The following is a 24140-nucleotide window of genomic DNA, read 5'->3' as shown; positions in this document are numbered from 1 at the left end:
TTGCCAAACTGCTGCCGAGAGCAAAAGGGGAAAGTATTTTCTTCCCTACATCAGTGGAGAACACAATTTTTTCAGTCCAGAAATGAGTATACCACTATTTCTACACAAAAAATGTTCTCACCGTAAACCAACTTGGAAAGCCTAATGTATCTCCTCCAACACAAGATTAAAAAATAATTAGATCATAGATCTAACTGCATAGATTTACTGTGCAGGATGACAGATACACGGTGTAGTGTTTGCTCAAGATCTTTTAAATCCAATAGATAACTTAATAGCCAAAAGTCAAAATGAGTGATTCAGTGCCGATTTTAAGAATGACACATGGACTTTAGCAGCTCTTAATGAAAGACCTTAAGTGCATTTATCCTTCACGGGACAGCAAGTGACTGGCTGTTCCTAAAAGAAATGGGATGTAGCTCAGAGAGCACATCAGCACTCGCCCTGGGATTACCTCTGGTTTACAGCACTATGAACAATAGTTCCCACCGAATAAAAATTTGGGGGTAGAACAGGCTTACCACTTAAATCGCAACCTGTGATGGCTTTGGTGGCACTTCTCTTTATAGCCGAGTGCCAGCACAGCAGCTCATCCAGCCACGTTTTAAATCATGTAAGGAAAGGAAGACTGCAGAGGCAGGCTCCCCAGCATTCCTCCTCCAGCGCAAGCCCTCGGAAGTCGCTGCATGAAAACCTTCAGCTCAGTAGTACTCAACCGAACCAAACCATGGTGCACAGAAAGATATCAACATTACGTTGCTATATAAACCCAGGGGTTCCTCAACCTGTGGAACACTGTGTGCCACCCTGGTCCTTCCTTTCACCCCCCTCCAAAAAACAGACTAAGTTATTGAAAACTTCCACACAAAGATCTAACTAGACCTGAAAACCACAGTAAGACAAGAGATGACAGAGGCCACTGGTTAGAAACGGCACAGAAACAGATGGAGAGCAGCAGTCTGTCCCATTCCCATACAGGAGCAGGGGAAAAATCATCAAATAAAGGTCAGGAGGCTGCAGGTCCACAGGGTCCTGAAACTGCTCTCAGTCCATGAAAAAAGTGTGGAAATTGCTATGCGGGAAAAAAAAGTAGAGGAACGTGCGTTCAAAAAGCTGAGAGAACAGCAGCAGATACAGCATAGCATCTCACTGCTCTTGCCCCATTTTCTAGTCCTCCATGCTTGGTCACCACTGGAGCTACGATACGAGGCTGAGAGAAGTTCTGGTCTGACAAAAGTACTTCCAAATCTTGCACAGAATTTTCCTCTAAGTGTATGAAGTTCCTGAATCTGAGAAGGCAAAATGGTACTACACTGGTAGGAAAGCATCATTTGAGAGTTATATTGCATTTTAGCCACATATGCAGATAAAGATGTACTCTTTAAAAGAAGGACAATTATCAGTGAAGAAGTAAGAAAAATCAAAGTAATCTAAGTGTTATTTCATTGCCTTCTCTAAGTGTATGGTTACCTACTTCCACTGAAGCCCTCTCCTTATGCAAAGGTCTACATGTTACAGGTGATAATCCGCTAACAGCTCACCCACCTCGAAGCTCAACAGCATTACCAGGAGCTTATTACAAGTCTTGCTCCATGCGTACAGTGCTGCCAAATGACATTTCTTGCTCCTGCTGCTGTACAATTTGCACACAGACTTCTCTCCACACCGGGTTTACATACCTCAAAGCACTGCGTTTAGAGAACAACTATGCAGCAATGCAAAATTAGGGTGAATTTTACTTCTGGGCTTTAAACATTATTCCAGAATACATAGCATAAGCATTGTTGTCTCTTTTCAACCCATAACTTATACTTGGCAAAAGTAAGTAGGAAAAGAAAAAACAAACTTATTTTTATTTTATTTTTTCACTTTTTGAAAGCATTGTACACAGGTTTTGATCTTCAGAATACCTTGGAATCAGTAGAAAAAACTAACTGAACAGTTTGTCTTTACAATAGAAACCTTTCAGGAGTCAAAATTGAGACTAAAAAAATACATGCAAAACATACTCCTTTCAAAACACAACTTGAAACAAAGCACCAAACTACACAAATATGCAGAATGAAACAGCATGTAACATCACAGAAGTAGTCTTCATAAAAGGTGTAAAAGTCACCTATTCACTAGGCACTGTTGACTTGTTTAAACAGAAGAGACAATAAAAATATTGTCCACAAACTTGCAATTTCAACTCAAAGGCTGTAGCTAGAAATTCCTCTACATGTCATGCTTTAATAGCGACCTGAAAGAAAAAACAAAATATATACACTATTAGACTTCCAAGGATTGACAGATTTTTTTAAGATTTCTAAATTCACTGCCACTCCTCAAATCTGCATCAAATTCAAGAGCCTTATGATTTGCCTATGACAAAGTCCAGCAGTCAGTACAGTTCTGCCAGTAAGTTCCTTTGTGTAGAAAACCCCCAATTCCCATCACATGCCCAGGGCCGATGTTTCAGCGCACAATGAGAATTCACACTGTCACTGTGCTTCCCTACCTATCAGTAAAAGCAGTTACACTTGTTTTCATTTGGATGCGAAGGGTAAGCATGAGAACACAACCTATTCATTCACTCTGTATCCGTTGCAAAGGGAATATGCTAGGAATGCTATTGTGTTTTATTAAATTTCTGCCATCAAAATGCAGCTTTATCTTCCATGCAAATAAGCAATTCAGAAAAAAGCACTATTTGGACCTCAGATGAAGCTAACCTCCTCTTCAACAAGTTATGTCAGGAAATTTAGTTTCAGTGTTAGAACGTTAAAGACTTGGGAATTCAGCCTTGCTGTCCTAGAGGCAACCAACCTGTCAGCATACTACAAACTCCTGTTTTAACAGAGTTTCAGAGAAAGAAATGGTACCTCAGCCTTTTTAATAAGCTGTATTACCTAGTTTATTTTTTTGTAAACTAAAGATTTGCACTGTCCTCAAGGTTGCCAGTTGCTCAATGAAACATTAAAGGGAACTGTGGTGCAGAAAAAAAAACCAACACAAAACCCACACTGTAGTCAAATAGTCTTTATGGATGCAAAACCTCAAAAGAAGTTCAGGCAAATTGGAAATTTGCTTTCAATATGTGAACTCTAAGATTACTTACGAGGTGAATAGGATCGAGATCTGGATCGAGATCTGTAGCCCCCTCGGCTGTAATATGGGGATGGTGATCTCCTCCTGTGAAAGAGGGCAACAGAAACAATCCCTTCGTTAAAGCCTGTGGCAGATGAGTGGCAGCAGCTTTATGTGTATACCTCTAACCTGGTCCTGGTACCAAGAGTGTACTCGGGAAAGCTAATGAGCACATAAAGAGCTGATCAACATTTCTACTGGGTTACAAAGCAAAGATGTGAGTTTCCTTAATACTCTTTATTACCGGGTCAGAGTAACACTGCTTTGGACTAATAAAAGAAATATAAGCTCTCTCGCATTCACAATTTGACTACGTGTGGTTTGAGAGTTTCAAGCCAAGAGCATCCCAAACAAGCAGCGTAAGCCAAATCACACCTTAACTTTTAATCTAAATTATTTGTTTCAAGATGAAGAGTCATTTGAGGAGCAGTCACTGCTACCACCAACCCCACCCCCAAACCAGGCACTCCCAAGTTGTGCGTTTCCTTTCCTAGTTCCACTAATCTCCTAATAAAAAAAAAATCCCCAAACATTCAGGACATTAACTTCTTGGCATAAATCACAAGTTTTTCCTGTGCAAAGCTGCACTAACCTGTCCCTATACTAACCTCACCCCTTCACACAGCAATGAGGGAACCTTTGAAATGAACTGCACTGCTCACTGAAGAACTGCAAGTACTCAGCATCCACCTGGTTTCTGTTAATGTGTTTAAAGATATCCTAGACTTGATTCATACAATACTAAAAAAAATACCATGTATAAGAATGTTTCCACTGTTGACCAGACACCAAAAACTTTCCTGTCATACCTGTAGAACTGATCCCTGTCTTGAACAGCTCTCCATCCTCCTCCTCCACCACCGCCACCTCCTCTGTGAATACAAAAGCAGAATGACTTTTTGTTTATTTTTAAAATTTTCAAAAGTTCACTGTACAAGCAAAAAGCATCATCAAGCATAAGAAAATGATGTTAAGACAAGAAAACATTGGTTCCTATGCTGGATAATGCTAAATTACTTCACTATATTCATTTTTATGTGTTCCTTGAACGATCTGGCTAAACGCGGTGTCAAGCAACAGTTAAAAAGGACTCATGTTCCAGGCTGACCAATATTGTATTTTATGATGTCATACTCTCCAACGAGCAGCAATTTAAAATCAGTACATAGCCTTCGCTTCTAAGACCCTTTCTATTATCAGATACTTTCCCACTGAACACAAGCAATTTTACTTATTTTTTTAAAGTAGCAAGATCAACTCACTGTCCTGAGGAAAAAAGTTGATTCCAAGGTGGAGGCAGAGGAAAAAAAAAACCACGCCCTTACATTTTAACATCTCACAATCATGTTTAAACACAGGCATTTAAGAACTGTGGTACAACTTCTCCTTACATAGAAGCTGCCTAGAACTTAAACAATACATTATAGTATTTAACAATATTAAGTGGTTGGGCTAGTACCTCCACAGATTTAGATACAGCAAAGCATTACCAAGAGGAGGCTAAATCAAGTTTGGATTATGGAACAGTCACTGCCACAGATGTCTCACGGCAGCTCAAAAAGGCTGTAAATCATATGAAGGACAAAGAACCCCCAAAACACAACACCACACTTTGAATCAGCAGGTCTCCTTTTTTATTTTTTTATTTTTTTTTTTAAAGTCATCTCCACTTGCTAGCTACCCAGTGTGCAAGTTGGGGTTTTTTAAGGTTATTCTTCACTTTACAGAGACTTTTCCAGACAAGATTCAGCATCCCACAGCAATGAGGAGAAATTAAAGTTTTAACATGACAATTCCCATCTGAAATTGTATTTCCCTTAAGACTTCACTGTGCAGAGGGCAAGGAAGGGGAAAAATGCAAAGTAATTGTTACCAATTGATTTTCTAGGGTGGAGCACTAACTAGTATGCAATGCTCTACTGCATCTTTAACAACTTTAACTTTCCCTTCCTCAAGGAAGCACTCATGACATACACAACACTATTCTTCTCTCCCTCAAATGACCAATATCTGCAGGTAAAAAAGTAGGTATCTAACCTGGGCAGACCATGGTATTTTTAAAGTAGCCACACACAAACCATTTGTGGCTTACTTTCACCCCTTCAATATCTGCTATGAAAAGACATTATAAAGGTTCTGCAGTGAGCTTTAAAACATTGGAGTGGGTTTTTTGTTGTTCTGGTTTTTTTGTTTGTTTGTTTAAGATAGGATATGGAAATCACCCTTGCTGGAATTGTCCACATTCTGAGTATCTCCACCCCAAAGCCCTAGTTCACAACAGACACAGGATGGGAAAGCATGTAGGAAGACTGCCTCGAAGAGCTGGGCCAAAGCACAGCCATGAATTCTGATATGCTACATTCAGACTAGTACACACTATGTAGTCCATGTTCTCACATCACTTCTCACTAGTCTGCTCTTCCTCATCTAATGCATGTACTCTTCTTTATGTAGAGTCACTATCACAGTCTGCAACTATTCGCACTAGTGTGCACCCAGAACTGATGTAATTACAACTTCTAATAACAGTTTACAAACATCTGAGCTGCTGTTCACTATCAGGAATGAAAAAGGTAACACTGCAAGCACTGAAGACTTAGGGTCATGCCATAATCTAAACAAAGAATAAATTACATTTTAAGAACATGCAAGCAACAAACAACAGATTTCAAGGACAACCAGTAAACCCTGACTGACCCTTTACGAATGAAAAGGAAATTTATACTATGAAGAAGTGCAAGAAGAAATACTGATAGTGTAAAACTCTTACCAAACACTGCATAGCCCCACATCTTTTGCTGGTCCTTATATGCCTTTGCCATTTTGGTAGGCTTACATCAGAACCACATAAAAAAAATGGAAGGTGGGAGAAGCAAGCTAGGAGCACCACTTAGCAGACTGCTTAGCAGGCTACGTTGCAAGTCTTTTCTGTTCCCCAACGCTTTGGCGAGATGCTTCAGTTAATTTACCTGCTAGACTTCAGTTCATTATTTTTAGTTCATTAAATGAGATGAGGCTATGTTAACCATCTCAAGCAAGTTTTTCTACCTTGTGCTCTGAAACAAACTGGAAGTTTGGTCAAAGAACTGCTTTTGGGTCACATCTACCTCTTATGAAAGCCTATATAGAAGTGCTGGCAAGATGAAGCCCATACAAGATTGGTTCTTGTATGCCCAGTATCAACTTCAGATTTCAGCTGCTACAGTTCTCCAAAACATTCAAACCACTGATGTTTCAAGAAAAGGGATTGTTGAGAGGCAGAGAAATACCCTAATGACTGCTTCCCAGAAATGTAAGCAGAACACTTCTGTCTTGGGTTCACTGTGATGCTGTAGAGCACCTTGATCCCCTCCCTGTCCACAGGAGCATTTAAGCACTGTAGAAGCAAGGCACCTGATTTAAGTGACAACAACAAGGCAGGGAGGGGAGAAACAGATTGGAAGGAATGCCAACAGCTCAGGAAGGAAAAACAGTGGCTGAAAGTAGTAGGAGGGGAAGGACGAGACAGCTGCCCTCAGTCACTGACAATGACCATACAGCTATCAATAGAATTATAGAGATGATATTTTATTCTACACCTAGAAATCAACAGAAGAGTACACTGAAAGCTAAGACCACAGAATTCATTATTTCCTTTCTCTTTGAGCTATAATGTGATAATGCAATTTGAATTCATGTATTTCCATGAATACATGGTTGCCATCAGTGAACAATCATAGATCCACCCATCGCTGATGCAGTTAAGCAAACCACTTAGGAAGTACTACTATAGAATTCTGCAACTACAGGAATGTTTGGTAATTGCAGACAGAAAAGACAAACTCTTATCTTGTGCCCAACTTAACAGCGTCCCAGAAATTGTAAGGATTTCACAGGGAACAAGTCTTGTTGGCAGTCTTAATGGAAAAATGCAGAAGACAAACTTGCTCTATCACTAAAACCAACTGCATACCGGACATGTTTTCAACAGATTTTTTTATCAACTTTACTAGCCCTCTGACAATGTATATTGTCACCTGAATATTCACCTCTTTCAGCTAACTACTATGCTGTTGAACACAGAAGTTTAGACTGAAGACAGACAGAAATAAGAGGTGTGAGTCCTTCAAGTAACACACACACATCCAACCCAACAGAGTATGTTAAAAAAAAAGCTTTTAAATGCAAATGTCTAATACAGAACAGGTAATGTTCCAATCCCTGATTCCTTACTTTTGGCAACGTTTGAGGTGCCATAATTATTAGTAGGGGATACTGGCAACCACTGAAACTTACCACTTTTTGTCTACTACATTATACTCAAAATGTAAACTGGCACTATTATACCAACTCAAATATTAGATCTGCACCTGTATTCCCATCATTTCAATGCTAACAGATGAACCAGCAAAAGATTCTTTTAAAATGAGAGTTCAGAGAACACACTTTTTCAAAACTTAATGCAGATTAAAAAACATCATGGATTAACTCACACCACAGGTTAAACATCACAAAGTATTTCTTAATCTGACCAATCCGATTTGTAATGAGCAGTCATTTTGATAAAGACTTCATAGTAAGAGTCCAGAATGACAGCAAGTGCAAACATATTTTGGCATGTGTATGTAGGATGAACTGCTTAACTTATATAAGTAGAAATGTAGATGAGAAAGCATAGTTTAAAAAGCAGTTGAATATTACAAACATTGCCTCACCTGTATGACCTGCTGTAATAGTCACGATCATCATACCCTCTATCATACCCTCTGTCATAGTAATCTCGTCGTCGTGAGCTGCCACTACAAGTAGTGAAAGAGAATTACATTTCATAAAATATAAAACATTAATACTGTTTGCAGTACTTTTCGGTAGGTGTACAGTCAGTCAAGTATACACCATTTTAACTGGGTTATATTACTACTTCACACCTCACAGCTGAAATGATTGTAAGTACTCCTACTTTCCTATCAGTGCAGATGGGAACAGAACTACTTAAATAATTGCTTTTTAAAACTCTTGAACTTTAAGACTGCTACTTTTCTCCTTGGTCTGAAACCTCTTAACCTTTAGATATCACAGGCACATGAGAAATTCCATTCTGTGACAACTCTTCATTCACTTTTAACTCTCAGAAAGCTCGTTTTGGAAGAACTTTACCACTAAAAAACATAACCTGCAGTCTCAACACAACATCAACTACATAACCACCAGTGCCATAAGCTGAAAGTCTTGGAAAACAATTGGGAAATTACTTGGGAAAACAATTTACATTCTTGGCAACTTTAAGTCCAGTGTACTCTGCAGATAGGGCAAACTGCGCCACACAGCTGCTCAACTAGTATTTGTTAGTTCACTCTTGAAAAGTTGAGCTTGCAGAAGACATTACTGTTTGAAGGTACATAGGACAACAACTTAAAATAATTTAGAAATTGTCAAAAAAATCTGAAGACTTATTTAAATGTTTAGATAGCTCATGTCTGGGCTGCATAACTAAGGAACACAGGTTTCTGCTCACTGTAATCGAGGCTGACCCTAGATCAGTCAGTCACAAGTGCTACATAAATTAACCGCTCCTATCTAAAGAGCTGGAAAGATAGGCATTACTACTGATGGCTGTCCACATGCAGTCTTTTTTTTTTTTTTTAAAGAAGGCTCTTCAGAATTTTAATCAGTTAAGTTTTTTAGTTTTCAGAAGCTTTACCAGATAACATCAGCATTAGCACAATTCTTATTAAGGAGACTTTTAAAAAAAACCCATATGTAATTAGGCATCAACACTGATTTTTGTATTTTAGTTTCTAGTACTGAAACATCCACATACTGTACAGCACACAAGTCAGAAGCAAGGGAACAGCTTTCAGAACAGTGCATTAATGCAAAAGCCTGATAAACTAGGAAAAACACACAGAATCAGGTCTCTTAGAGGGGATACAGAACAGTTTTTAACAAAACACAAGACAATTAATCCTATCCTGTACTGGTTTGGAAAAAAACCCACACAGGTAACTTACTAAGTGGGTCTTCCCATATAGATTCCAGGGGTAGGTGTGTGAGGTCTTTTTGTTATGGAGAAGTCTACCCGGATCCTTCTTCCATCCAGCTCCATTCCATTGGCACGTTCCTTTGCCTAAGCAGGGTGATGAAATACAATTAGCTGTAAGTATGAACTTTATTACCAACACAAGTTTCTAACCAGTGCTTCAAGTATTAAGAGAAGTCCTAAAATAGCTCAGTTAGGACGCACGTCCAAGTTTCTCTTACACTTTATACGTAACACTGTACCTAAACTCTAACACGTTCTAGGCCAGCTGGATATAAGCTTCAGTAACCACTTAAAATGTGACTAATATGGCATAAAAAGCCTAAAAGGAACATAATTTAACAATTGTTTCAGTACCTCTGTTTCTAACATGATAAAGAGGAACCTTTGAACATGCTTATGTAGGGAGACGCAACTGTTCCAACATGCAACATGAAGCAATGCATTTAGAAGTTAACAGAACAGCACTATTAAGTTTTTCTTCCTCCAGCACATCCTGAAAACTACCATAACCTTGAATATAGTAATATCTGAATCATAAGTAAATCTGAAGTAAAAAAAACTAAAACCATTGTTTTTTTCTGCCAAGTAGCAGGACCCATATCCAGAGCTCCAACCTAACATGGAAGTCTTCATGCCAAATTTGGAAAAGAAGACACTAGAGACTAAGTAGTGGAATTTATGCAGAATATAAGCCTAGTTACAGCCCATAAGCACACTGCTCTCCAAAGGCTGGCCCGAGTATAGAATTCTATACCTGGCAAGTACAGAATTCCCTGTTTGTTATGTAGCCCTTGTAAGCACAAATCTCGTAATTTGTTACAGTATTGACACTGCTTCAATTTACTGAATCCCTTAGGGTTTCCTATGGACATCTGCAGGGACCAGGAAGTCACTGTACATTCGCCTGGCCTTTTATTTTCTGAAAAGAGTCCCCCCCTCCCCTTTCAGGACTGAAGCACTATAAGTCAGCAGAATGCATGTTAGCGCTCCTATAGAACTCTGAAATGGCTGTCTGGGCCACTCTGAACATGCCTATTATTAAATATAACATCACATGTGGAGTTAGGAAGGAACTCTCATCTCACAATCAAAACAAGACAGCCTGTGTTTCTATTTTCTTTTCTTGTTGGCATAGTCTGCACTAGGGCTAGCCCAAAGTTTGCTTTTGTGAATTACACAACAGCACAGCCTGCACAGGGACCAGTATTCATGCCTCTCCACTCTCTCCTCTGGTACACAGTAAGTATCTTTTGAACTAAGACTGACATTTATTATGAAGTGCCAAGTATTTTTTTAGGCCCTGGGAAGGCAGGGAAGAGAAGATACTACGGACTAGCTTGCATTATGATTATTTCATATAGTCAAAAGGAATTAAAGATTCCTATACTATTTTAAAGGTCAACCAGCGAGTCTCCCCAGGCTATATCCTGTTACAGAGTATACATCACAGCAACTGAGAACACAGCAAACATGCCATACATTCTGTACCCCAACCTACTTCCTTAGCATCCTCAACGTTTTCGAAGTACACAAATGCAAATCCTCTTGAACGCCGAGACTGCTGATCATACACAATGGAAACATCAGCAATTGGACCATACTTGGAGAAAACTTCTCTCAAATCTCTTTCTGTGGTGTACAGACTCAATCCAAACACGCCAAGACAACAATTTGGGTCAGGATTTGCCTAAAGGAAGGGACAGATAAATAGGTGTTAGAATAAAATTGCTTGTATTTGCAGTACAAGGTATTTCAAAGTTGTGACTGTCAGAGCTTCAAGCCAAAACAACAACAACAAAAAGATAAAAGATACTGCTGAGGTTCAGGTTGGGTTAACTTGCTAATGGACACTATTACAATCAAGCCTACAGATACACAAGCATCCTTTCATAAAAATACTTTGCATTTCTCAGGGTACTGTACAAACTACAGTTACAACACATAATAGGTACTATATTTAAAAAGTTCTCCCTCCAAAGGCTAGCTGATGACTGTTGAATGTGGAGAGGTATATACACACACGGAGGCCTGCATCACATCTTCATTTGTGTTAGTTATCACTTCCCCCCCCCCCCCCCACTTTAACATGAACCACACCATACTCAGCCACCTGAGCCTGTAAAGCAGCTAAAAGCAAGCTGGTTTGCATGCTCCTTTCATAAAGACACCATCAAAACAGCTTTTAATGAAGTGTGTTAGTTTTCCAGGCTTTCTAATCAAGAAAAGCACAAATGTTTCCCCCTCCTAATTCTACCCCCATCCTTCGCTGCACACATTCACTCATTTATTACAGCAGGTATAGTGACAACAGCCTGCACTGCTAGCACTTCTAAAGGCATCTGTTAAAAAACAGACGAACAAACAAGACACCCTCACCCCACAATCCTAAGCAAACTTATGAAGATCCATGGTTTATCAAAAGCCAAATGGCAATTAATCTCAACAATATCTTTTAAATAGACCTGAGCAGGAAGCAGAATGTTTTTCTGGAAAACCCCAATTAATTAATTGAGTGATTTCAATATGTATTCAGGACTATGTATGAATCATCTACTTCCATAACAGACATACCCTGTTTCCAATATGACGTCTGCGAGTAGACATGGGTGAATGGCTGTGACTGTGTCGTCGCCGATAATCCCGACTGTAAGACCTACTTCTGGATCTCCTATGAGAGCGGGAACGAGAGCGTGATCTTGTGTAGTGTCTACGGGAACTCCTCCTTGATCTAGATCTGAGGAAAAAAAAAAAAAACAAAAAGGTACAGTGTTGGGTTTGCTTGGGTTTTTTTAACCCTTCAAAAATACATCAGATACTCACAAACAAAAAGCCCAAATAACCACTTTCTAAAAACCTGCAGTACCACATGATTCAGCTATAATGAATTTAGTCACTACTCTCAAGGACTGTGCACTAAAATCTTTACAATTAGATTACTGTAGATGCTCTCAGAGCACTTGTACTGCAGAACAGGAACCTCAACTTCCATTTTAGTTAACTTTTAATTCCCCAACAGCTTTTTAACTTTCTTTTAACTTTTTTTAACAAGGCTATCTTGGTTTGACACAGTATATGCTTAGAATATTCACAGCAATTACAGTAGTATTTAAGTAAAAATGGCTGGGGTGGCTTTCTTTTAAAGACTTAACAGAAAAAAGGAACAGGAGTAAATACAACTTCACACAAAGCATGCACAATTGCAGAGGTGCACACTTCTAATTATTCTAGCACTCTGAATAATGCTGCTTTCAGTGACACTGAAAAGCAAATACAATTTTTACACAGTGCATAATTACAAGCACAGAAGTCTGGCGAATGCCCCTGAAACAGAGCTTAACATGACTGAAGAAATTACACAGTATTAGGACTATTTACCTTCTCGTATTTCAACAGTTATTTAACATTAGCTGTTCATGTTTACATGTTCACACTTCAAGTGTATTTAGGCAAAGGTGCAACTGCTCACTAATTTCAGCCTAGGCCTCCTCAGAACAGTTCCAGAAATGTTTTCTGACAGCACTAGGTCCACGGAGATGAGGTCCTGAAACACTTCAAATCTTTCTACTAAACCCTCAGCCCTCGCAACACAGACAATCTTAGTTGAAAGGCTGGACAGGCACTTAAACTGGAATATTATGCCTGAGCTTGGCCTGCTGATGGCAGCCACTGAACAATCTGCATTCCACAAAACTACAAAGAAAATCACTGCAAGGCTAAGAACTGCAATAAACACTTTAATATTCAAAGGCTTTTAGGCATAAATTGTTAATCTTCAGACTCTTGCTTGTGTCTTAAATCTCTTTCCTCTAGCTTGTGGAAGCCAAGGTAGTTAAGTACTGACCAAGACCATAAGCTACCATCATTGCACAACCATGTTTCACAGTAACACCACCACTACGCTGGCATGAATGAAGCTCTTAACCTGAACCCGTTTTTACTCCTGAGCATTTAACAGCTTCTTCCACAGTCAGGATTTCTCACTAGGTAAGTTCACCAGACAGCCAAACTGCAGGATATACACTCTGTATATTACAGGCCTCCTTTAAAAAATGTCTTTAACCTTGTCAGAAGCGAGCCAACTAAGTTCTGTCTTCCTCAACTTGAAGCATGTATACATGTCCAGGGGAAATTACTTCAGTGTGTCCCATTACAACATTTCCAACTATGTATTTATAAAGAATAAATTATTCTTGGCAACAGAAAGTAAAAAAAAAAAAAAAAAAAAAAAAAAAAAGAGAGACAACTTCCCTGAGGCAGGGAAGACAGTAAAGAAAGACAGAAATAATAATAATAAAAAGAAGTTCAATACATGCATACAGCCACATTTCAGCCACTGACATAGAAAAAAAATGAAGACAAACACAGAACTAATGTTCCAGGTAACAGAATGAACCCATTACACTGAACAAGAGCTGGACACTTCTAAACCAGGCAATCCATTATGTGAGAGAACAAGGCTTATTTTAAATAGGCACTGCTTATATTGCTGCCTTAAATGTCATACTGCCATTAATCTTCTTTGTTGCAAAGACACCACAGCTGAAAATCCTATTCCTTCGTTAAGAATTGTTTAGACTTCACAGAGTCAGCCAAAGATAACAAGCTTGCTATGCTGCTGATGAAAACTTCAATAAAAGCAGATTTTAAAATCAAGTATATCCACACCCCAACTGATAAATACACCAGGACACAGACTTGTTCCCAAATCAAAGTTTAATTTATAAAGCTGTTAACTCAAAAATACATTTGCAACAGAAATTACGAAGAAAATAAAAGAGTTCTCACAAGGTTATTTCTCTGGTGAGACCCAGAGTTAGATGACGTGCATGTGATCACATCCAAATGTGTGACGGCACTGAAAAGAGATGTAAGCATGTTGGTTCTAAATATGTGCCTTGACACAAATCTGCGCAGATCTGCTAATGAACACACTCTAACTCTGCAATATACTTCCAGTATTTCTAGCCATAGGCATTTTCAAGACAGCTGTTAAATGCTCAGGAAGCCGTGGTAGTCATAAGCTTCTACTTTTGTTCATCAAACAGGAGAAAGTCAGTTGCCAGGGTATTATTTAAAGGGTGATTTCTTGTAAAAGTAAATCATTTGCCAGGTCTCTCGTAAATTCTAGATCTTGTATTTGCTTCTTCCAGCATTTTATACAATTTGTGATTGCACTCTTACACAATATTATTGTTATTCTGCAAGTAAGAAACACAGTGCTTTAAAGTGTGGAATCCCTAGGGGTTATGGATTAAGGTGCAGAAGGACATGCTAGGCTGGGTCCTGACTTGCTTGGTATTTTAAAATTAAAAGGTCCCCCAGAGGTGGTGTGCAGTCTCCATCCTCTGATGTTTTCAAAACCCAACTGGATAAAGGCCTGAGAACATGGTCTGAGCCCAGAGCTGTCTCTGCCTTGAGCAGGGTTTTGGACTGGCCCTTTCCTGCCCAAGCTGTCCTATGAATCTCTCACTACTAGCAATTTCAGAGGTCACTCCAATTTCATACTCTATAAAGCGGTATTATTCTACCAAGTACTTATTCATTTAATTTGACATATTTGTTCTTGCACTACAGGGTTTGCCAAGTGCATGATTTGACACTTGTGACTGTACCTGAAGAACAGAAAAAACAAGCCCATTTCTCTGTTGTCAAAATTTCCCAAGCATGTTCCTTCTCACAAAGTCTTTCAAACTGACCACTTTGATCTTGCAAGGAGACCTAAATACAGTATCTGATAGTGTTTTCCATCATGAGCTAGTAGCACATCATCTTCCAGTTGTCATCCTTCTTCCAGCCTGACACCCAAGCTTTGGCAAGCCTAATTCATTGCTTGTACACATAAAAAGTATATTGTGAACAGCTGAACTGGAAACCCCACTGCTGAAATCCACTTTTTTTAACCTGAACACTTACAAACGAGTAAAGGAACTATCAACAAATTCATTTCCACAGTCAGCACTCAGTTATCTAGATTCATAAGAAAACATCATCATTCACCCATTTATAGGTTTTGTTGCCCCTCTATTCATTCTTTGTACGTACCTCTTGCATGATATACCTGGTAAAGCCAATGTAAAGTGGCTAGCAGTGACGTTCATAGTCTTATACTTAGACTATCACCATATTTTATGTCTCAGTTATGTCTGTTAGCAGTTTTAATAGGGATTCTGTCACTGCGCACAGCTTGTTTAGCAGATGAGTATAAGGATAGGTAATACAGTGCAAAAGACATTTTCGTAGTGTACATTTGCCTTGCCACGTAACAAATACAATAAGCAAGCTACTTTCTCCACAACTTTTTTTGAACACTTGGGAAGCTGTCTAATCTTTAAAGCTTTCCAGCCTGTTAATTTTCAAGTTAAATTAATATATATTTAAAAGGTCAGACAGAAGTCTGTTGAAATTCACATTTGTCTCTACTGCTCCTTTTTCATGGAATATACCGTTAACTACTCCAGAAACATCATTGCTTCCAGCGAAAAAATGTTATACATTAATGTGATCTAAAATGGAAACTCTGCTGATGCATATATTTCTTTTAATGCACAGAAAAACAACCATCTAGAGTTCCTAATGCTTCATGCTCAGAAACTAGCCGTTATTCTAAGACTTGCCACCTCCAAACTCTATCAGTAGCAATACAAGCCTATGTAGCCAACTACCGCTTAGAAAAAGCTGCAAAAAGATCCAACTCGATAGTTTATCTTTTCAAATCCTGAAACCACATGTGCTCCTTTGTATTCAATGTCCACAGATCACCAGTTATCTCTGAAAACAGAACTGGGCTACCTTGGATTTCAGTTCACCTCTGACATAATCATCTGACTTGCGAAGAGGAGGAAGAGGTAAAAGAAAGAAACTCACCTGGATTCAGACCTGGATCTAGATTTTGACCTGGAACGCCTGGAATCCTCCTTAGATCGAGATCTTGCAGGGGTGTGTCTCCCCGACTTGCCAGACCCATGAGCACTTCCGCTTCTGGAAGCAGAACGGGATTCCTGCACGCAGATATTGAAAGCCTAATTTGTACACAATTTCTCGTTTACCTAAGGTCTGTAAACAAGCTCCAGTGAAATAAATGGTAAAAATTCATATCTATGTGTCCGGGCAGTTGGCATTAGAACTGCCTAGATTTTTAAGAAGTTTTTTTTTTTTCCCTGGTAGACACTTCTTTACCCTGCATATACTTTTGCTATTAAACAGATAATGCATGCATGTTTAGCAAAATATACAGGGACACATAAACAGACTAGTAATTACTTAGCGTAGTGCTTTCAGATTCCAGATTACTTCTTATCTTAACTTCATTTTTATTCCTTTTCTTCATTCTTCCGTTTCAAATTCTGACTTCTTTCATCTTCCCCACTTCACACAAATTGCTCAATATTCTACAAGTGGGACTTCTGGTCTGATAATTAGCATGCATTCACTTTCTTTTTTTTCAAATTTCAGCTTCACTTATTCCTGAGCTTCAAATAATTCTCATTTATAAAACTTGTCAAATGGCGACTTCCGCATTTTCCTTCTTCAACATTAACCTTAATAGAAAAAGAACAGGATGAAGAATATTTAAAAACTCCAGGATAAAATCTAGTGCCAAAACTGAAACTAGAAAAAAAATGTTTTGTGGACTTTTACTATATATGCAGTTCAAGAATTGAATCTACCAAATGCCTTACTATTTTATAAACAGGTTCAGTCAATTCAGTTTAACTTAGTACTAAGCAACTGAATTCGCTATTTATGCCTATATTTAATAGCAAATGCACAACGGATCAACTGAGTATCTACTAACGAATTCTAGCATTAGGAAACTCAATACTTTGCACTGTCAGCCACATACTTAGACAAAATCAACGAGAAGTAACTTAAGTAAGGTCCCTACTGCGGCCAGAGACGACTAACTGATGTGCTTTTTGAACGCAGAAAGCACGCCACTGTTGGTCCTTCAATGACTTAAATTATGTTACTTTTTGGGACATTCTTGCAGTTTAGAAGGCCTAGTTTGAAGGTTTACGAGCACGCTCACACCTACTCTGCCTGCACAAGTGGGATGACATATGCAGGCTTCATACTTCCAAGTAAATCATAATTTTCCACCAACCGAAAATGCAATTCTGTGCAAAACACTCAAACACTGTTCTGGAATAATACCCCACCTACTCTACTATTTACTTGTAATCTTCTTTGGTAATGACATAACCTAATTAGCATTTTCGACTTTTTTTTTGTAATCAGTATAATGCTTAACTTCAGTCACATGGCTTAAACACTTGGTTTGAACACACTAGAAGGTATTATTTAGTTGAAGATATTAGAGAAAATTTAGAATTCAGAAGAATTCTATTTTTTCCTAAAAAGAAACAATTCTAAATTGTGTCAATTCTGATCCAGAATGCTCCCTAACGACACCCAAGTACCAGATTTTTCTCAAAAAATCACTTGTTTTATCTTTGTAACATCTGTTAAACCTGAACACTCAACTTAATGGGCACTCTGTACTAAGCATTCAGAAGGTCATTTGCTACACCAAAATTTAATTGTGCTTAAACCACTTCTGTACAACTTAAAACGAAGTTTAGCTATTTACAGTTGCCTACCATACAATACTGGGGGACAGGACACAACTTGCAGGATAAAGCAGATTTTCAATTAATACCAAGAGCAACAAAAATAAAGCAGTTAATCAAAGCCATATTCTTCTCTGGCAAAGTGTTTAAGGAGGTGTTCTAAACTACAGCCATCTCAAACTAACCCTGCAAAGGTCAGTGCCAATATTGAGAACTAATTTAAGTTACAAATAACGAATTTAACCTAAACCCATGACTACCTTCAAAAGAAAACAACGCATGGAGATGAGCTCTGAGTTAATGTATTAATTTAGCCAGAAGAAGCCTTCTACTCTTTTAAAAAAGAGCTGGACAAAGCAAGAGTGAAGAAAGGATAAAAAACAAAACTAAGGCTGTTCTTCATGTGAGGAAAAATACTTCCATTCACAAAACATAACACTCTTGACAGATTCAGGCTAGACAGAAGGAGCCACATCCAAATACAGGTGGTCTAATACTGAAAAGGACACAAGAAACACACGATGGGAGGGAAGCAGCAGGGAGGATCTTGCCCATGAACATACCCCATACCCTTTTTTAGAGTTTTTAGAAGTCAATAAGCTTTGAAGAAATCAATAGAGATGGTATTAGCATAAGCAAATGACTGATGTCTTCATCTATATGATAGATTTTTTTCAGATGATCTTTGCTATATTAAGATTGATGTGGATACTGGACACCTAGGATCTGAGAAGAAACTTAGGAAGAAAAAACCTTAAGACAACTGTATATCTAAATCAGAAAGTTAAACAGCTGGCTTATTTTCATCTAGCTCCTTCAGACTTTACAACATTTTCCAGTTTTTAAACATCCACATTTTTGTTTCCAGATCATCCTTCTTCAAAACCTAAAGGTTTATTCAATCCACCACAATTTACAAGATTATGCCACTTCTTTATTACTCCCAGCCTCAAAGGAATTCATTGCACCTCACCTGATCCGGATATTACCAAGACTGGTAACAACCCCTAATATTTCAAAGTTGCTACCCTCCCCACTCCAACGCCCAGGTAATCCTCCCTACCCAAAATTTCAAACACCGGGAGCCTGCAGCACTCCAAACCTACTTTACGCCCCATTATACCGACACTCATTGAGGGTTCACACAAGCCACTCCCACAGCTCCTTTAAATTGGAGAGCTGCTACTATTGGTTTTGTTGTTCTTAATACATTTTCTTTTTCTACTTTTTGCTCTTCCGCTTTGTGAATTTTAAGTTTTTTAAAAATGCCAAAGTAGGCTCCTGCCATGACATGTGGAAGAAGAGAGAAGAAGAAATAACCTTCTTTATCCTACTTATATTCAAACTTATATTCAAACTGCTGGTAAGTAGATCAAGACTGGTTTTCCCTATTAAATAACTTTTTTTCTAACCTTGAATTCATGAAGTGTAGATTTTAAAAAACACCAGATCCCTTGATCTTTACCAACAGTTCTTCCCCTTCATCAGGCATTACTGGAATTCAGGTGGAAGCCCTGAAATCCAGGCTTGTAGTTTCCAAATTATTCTTTCCATACTTTAAGCATAGTAAAAACAATGTTTAATACTGTGGGGACATTTTTAACACCTCAAAGCACATTCATAATGATGCATTACAGCCATCTACTCCATAAGCAGGGAATGTCACAACAGCAGGATTTTGGGGGCAGCAGACAGAAATGTTTCCATGGACAGAAGCAGCTGTAAGGTATGTAAGTGAGGACCATGTGTTCTTTGCACTTTAGAGATCACGTTTTTCCCTCACGGGAATACAAGTTACAGATTTCAGCTACTTAACAATATAAGATAGTCAAAATAATTAGTATTTTTAAAATCCTAAATCTCTATAAGCTTGTGTATTTCCACTTGTTTTCCCAAAGAAAGGTGCAGCCTCACATTACACATTGTCAAATCTGCAGTCAGATTTATTCAGGGTGTAATTGTGCTCACTTCACATTCCTTCAACCTCTCTGCTACTGAATTTAGCAATTGATCCAACAGAAAAATAACAGCTTTTGCCTCTCTTGCCCCTTGAAGCACACAATGTCCAGATCAGATCACTGCTGGGGGGGCTGGCAATCCACTCAGAGGGAAAGCAGAACAACTCTTTTCCACAACAGTTTCCAAACTTCACCAAAAAGAAACAAGAATGTGTTTTGAAAAATCAAGCTAACAGACCATGAGCACAGAAGCCCAGCTTCCCCTCCCACCACCTCTGCCCCTCACGCTGACCCTGTGGGCTCATTCAGTGCACCAAACTGGCAGGAGGCTAATCCATCAGCAAAAAGCAAATGACTTTCTGACAGCTTAGGGTACTGAATCAGCCCACCAAGAGGCCAGATCAAGTGCTAGCTGATGGAGGAGGAACACAGAGAATGACCTATCCATTTGGTGGCATCGAGCTATCAGATTGTTTCTAACCTTCTCAAACTGCTTCCTTAGACCTTCTTCCACAACTTAGTAATAAAATCAGCATTTTTGAAAATATGTGTTAAGTACCGTGTAAGTAGATGTATAAATTGAGCATTTATACATTCAATTTACTAAAAAAAAAAAAAAACAAAAACTTGACTACCATATCAACAGTTTCTGATCAGACACATACCAAGTAATCACTATCAGTATTAAGCAATGCACCTCACTCACTATTTTTTCCTTTAACTAGCCTTCTTTCCAACCCTTCCATGCCTGAATCACATGCACTCCAGTGAGCACAATTTCAATGAATGAAAACAAAAGTGACTTACAAAAACATGGCAATTATTACAGCATACTGACAGTATTTCAAGTATGTCCCAGTATTTGAAGTATTGACAGCATTTAATAATTTACAGTCTCTTCAGTTAAAAAAAAAGTTTCCAGAGTTCCATCCCACTATGGAGCATAAGCTGTAAAAGAGAATTTGACTGGGGATCTTTTTTCTTTTTTTTTTTATTTTGTTTTTTTAAACTGTGACATAAGCCAGTTTAAGTCTGTGCTGCTGCTGCAATAACAAGTCCCATTACTTGCAAAAGCACCTGGTATTCCTTCTTCATCCCCAACGCTGACATTAGGACCCCTGGCTACACAATCAAGTCAAGCCTGCAAACCAATGCAGCTGGAAACGGAATCAGAAAAAAAAAATTCAGCTGATTTCATTCCCAGATCTGACTGACTATACAAACACCAGTACAAGGGAGAAAGCAGGAACACATTTTCAGGAGCACAATTCTTGTTGGCAGCATGGACTTGGAACAGCTTAACAGACAGTTGTAAAGTCATAGACTAGATTCTTTATCCCAACACTGTTTCTACTCTGCAGAGACTTTAGCGCTTCCAGCTTGAAAAAGTAGAAAGCCATTGACTCAGTAAAATACAAGCCTTAAGTAAGTAAAAAAATATCATAAATAACACTGGCAATAGCACTAGCAGAGCCACTCCCTGATCTAGTCTGAAATAGCAGGCTTGCAGCTCCATGGTTTTATCTTTTAGTTTTACAAACATGTACATTGCATACAACTTACCTATTTACAATTCACAAAAGTTCAGACATTACTCATTTTAAGCCTTGGTGAAGACTGCTTGCACACGATGTACTTTTTTGTTTGTTTTAAAAGTACAGAAAAGATAAATAGAAAAGGAGGTTGGACAGCAATTGCTGTCCTATCATACCCTACACAATTATGTTTCAGAAAGACTCTCTATAAAGGTTTTAACATTTCCACTCATTCTGATTGAAAATACAATGCAGGTTACCCTGGCAAATACTTAAGTTAGGCTATCATCTTAAATTGGTTTTCAGTCTGACTTGCACAATGGCAATTAAATCAACTTCTTAAAAAACTAACACACAGAAATCTACCTTGAGCAAGTCAGAAGTAATACTCCCTCACTAAAAATATACCAGTTGTAAGAGTGACATGAAGACATCAATGAAAAGATAACGCTGGGGGTGGTAGGAGTCTATTCTTTAATCCCTGTCTTTCAGTGTTCATTTCCATCTAGCATTTTTAGCTTCCTGAAGACCAAATTTTTATAACTTTACCTAACTTGAAGTAGAAACACTCATACTATTAAAGCTTACTATAGTGAATCTGAATAAAAAAAGACCATATTCAAAAACAGACACTACAATAGACTGAAATTTTGTGCTCAGAATCATGACATTCTCTTTAATTTTTTTCGCCACCTCCAGCAAAGGTTTAAAATTTAAACTACTTATCACCTCCAGAACTCCCTCTGATGCTGCACTAAGTTAAAGTTACGCTGCTGTTGAAAAAAACCCAAAACACAGTACTGACCCTTGCGCTGAACTTGTCTGTTGCAGTAAAAATTAAAGATCTCAAAGGAAAACAAGACTGATTCACTACAAAGAAACCAACTATAGGTAACCTGTATTGTAAATGTATATCACAAAGGTGAAGCTTAGCAAGTCATCCACTGCGATATTAGTAAAATTCCATCCAGACAGTAACATCTTACAGTAACTATGCAGTTTAAGAGAACATCTATTGCAGGTTTCACAAAGCAAGGACGTTGCCCTAGCACTGTGCGCATTCAGTTTGAGGTTCAACCCTTCGACTATCGCAATCACATTTAAATTAAATTAGAGACCAAGCCACCAGGATGCAAGGCTGCAACTACATCAAGAAGCAGAGTTAATATTTTAGAAGCAAGCACAAGGAGCGGCAAATCGGAGCTCCATTTAGAAAGTAATTCACCAAAAGTGAACTGCAATGCAGCTTCGGAGGAGTGTAACAAAGGCTCAGACTACTACCGGCTCGGGATTTCCCTTCCCTACCCAGCCGTTACCTAACAGGGCTGGGGGACGGAGGACGAGGCGCCGCGGCACCAGCCGCCGCGCTGGGAGCTGGCAGCGGCTGCCCGGCCCCGCCACGGTCCGTGCCCCGCTCCACGCTCGGGGCAGGGCCGAGGCAGCCCCGCCGGGGAGAGAGGCACCGGCGGGGGCGCAGCGGCAGGGCCCGGGACACGCAGCTCCGCCGCCCTCCTCGGCCATTTTGTCCCTCTCCGGCGCGCCCGGTCACCAGCCCAAGATGGCGCCGGGCAGACTCACCATGGAGCGCGCCGGCGGGCGGGCAGCTAGAGCGTCCCCGCCGCGCGCCCCCACCGCCTTCCTGGCCGGGCCAGCCGCCATCTTCCCCCCGCCAAGCTCCGGCCCCGCCGGGCCTCCCGCGCCTCCGCCGAGGCCTCCTCACCCGCCGCGCCACGGCGGCCCCTCCCGCGGCGGCGGGGACACGGGGGCGGCCGCGCCGCCCGGAGAGGAGCGGAGGAGGGTGGGGTGGAGGGGGCCCGGCCGGGCAGCGCACTCAGGCTCCGTGTATTACCCGCTCGCCGTAGTTCTGCTCCCCGCTGTCGCTCATCGTCCCGCCGCACCGCTGCCCGCCACCGCCGCGCCGACCCGACCGTCCCCGGCGCCACCGCTCTCCGCAGAGGAAGTGACGCGCCCCGCGCGCGCGCCAGGCCCCGCCCCTGCACTGCCGGCCGTGAGGCCCCAGACCCCGCCCCCTCCGCCCGGGAAGGTGAAGGCTCCGCCCTCCCGCCGCCGGCCCTGAGGTGAGGCCCCGCCCACCGCCGTCAGGTGAGGCCGCGGCCCTTGGCGGCCGTCGCCTGCCCGCGCCGGGCTGGGGAGCTGCTCGGTGCCGGGGCGGGTCACAGCCCTGACGGGCGACCCCTTCAGAGCCAGCTCCAGTGCCGGGTGGAGAAGGTCCGGCCCGCCCGGCCGGGGGAGGCTGCGGCCAAGGCCAGCATCTCCTCTTTTCCTCCGCCGGCCGCGGGGGCCGTGGAAACAGTTTAAAAAAAATCACTGCGATTGCAAGGGGCTTTCTTGGAGGAGATGCCCAAGAGTTTTAAAGCATTAGTGTCGTGCAGGGTGGGCTTGACGATTGGGATATTTCTAAAATACCCACGTGAGGGCAGCATAGCATCGCTGAATAGTCATTTTTGCTCGGCCCTTGAACCGTTCCTTCATAAGACACGTACCACTGCGTCTGCGAGGAGCGACACAAGCACCCTTTTCTCCACCACAGACAATCCGTTTGTGACCGACTGTTGTCACACGTATTTGTTTTATTTCACCCTGGCGAGACAAGCAGCACGAGTAAAGCACCATCATTCCCAGAGGGTCAAGGCGCCTCCGTCTGTGGAGGTATTAAGCAAGGACACCCAAATGGAGCGGACCGCCATGACTTGAAATACACCCCTTCAGTTTAAGCAAAATACTGACTTATGCAGCACTCTTGAAACGGTGGCACTGCGCGAGGGCTGAAGTCTGGAGACAGGAGTCATCACACCCGATCAGCACATCCCAGTGCACCAGTTACCCCGCACGCTGCCGCTGAAGGATGCGATCCCGCTCCGTGACTGCTCCCATAACCATCTGACACACCAGCAGCAATTATTTT

At 40.5% G+C, this 24140-nt stretch overlaps 1 protein-coding gene across 2 annotated transcripts; it reads right to left on the bottom strand.

Moving 5' to 3' along the window:
• Positions 1 to 1826: 1826 nt before the first annotated feature.
• Positions 1827 to 23170, bottom strand: TRA2B (transformer 2 beta homolog). 2 transcript variants are annotated; one of them, XM_082320549.1, is made up of 9 exons: positions 23064 to 23170; positions 16016 to 16149; positions 11723 to 11885; positions 10650 to 10838; positions 9120 to 9235; positions 7824 to 7907; positions 3939 to 4001; positions 3101 to 3174; positions 1827 to 2242 (listed from the first exon to the last, which is right to left on the bottom strand). In XM_082320549.1, exons 1-9 carry the CDS (start codon positions 23097 to 23099, stop codon positions 2232 to 2234), a joined length of 870 nt encoding a protein of 289 aa, XP_082176675.1. In that variant the 5' UTR covers positions 23100 to 23170; the 3' UTR covers positions 1827 to 2231. The 2 variants fall into 2 exon arrangements, with proteins under 2 accessions (XP_082176675.1, XP_082176676.1); XM_082320550.1 differs by lacking the exon at positions 16016 to 16149 and having other exon boundaries at positions 23064 to 23153.
• Between the last annotated feature and the right edge of the window lie 970 nt (positions 23171 to 24140).

Source organism: Platalea leucorodia (genome assembly GCF_965183815.1).
Source record: "Platalea leucorodia genome assembly, chromosome: 8".
Lineage (NCBI taxonomy): Eukaryota > Metazoa > Chordata > Aves > Pelecaniformes > Threskiornithidae > Platalea > Platalea leucorodia.
Note: the sequence above shows the minus strand (reverse complement) of the source record. Positions and strands in the feature narration are given on the sequence as shown.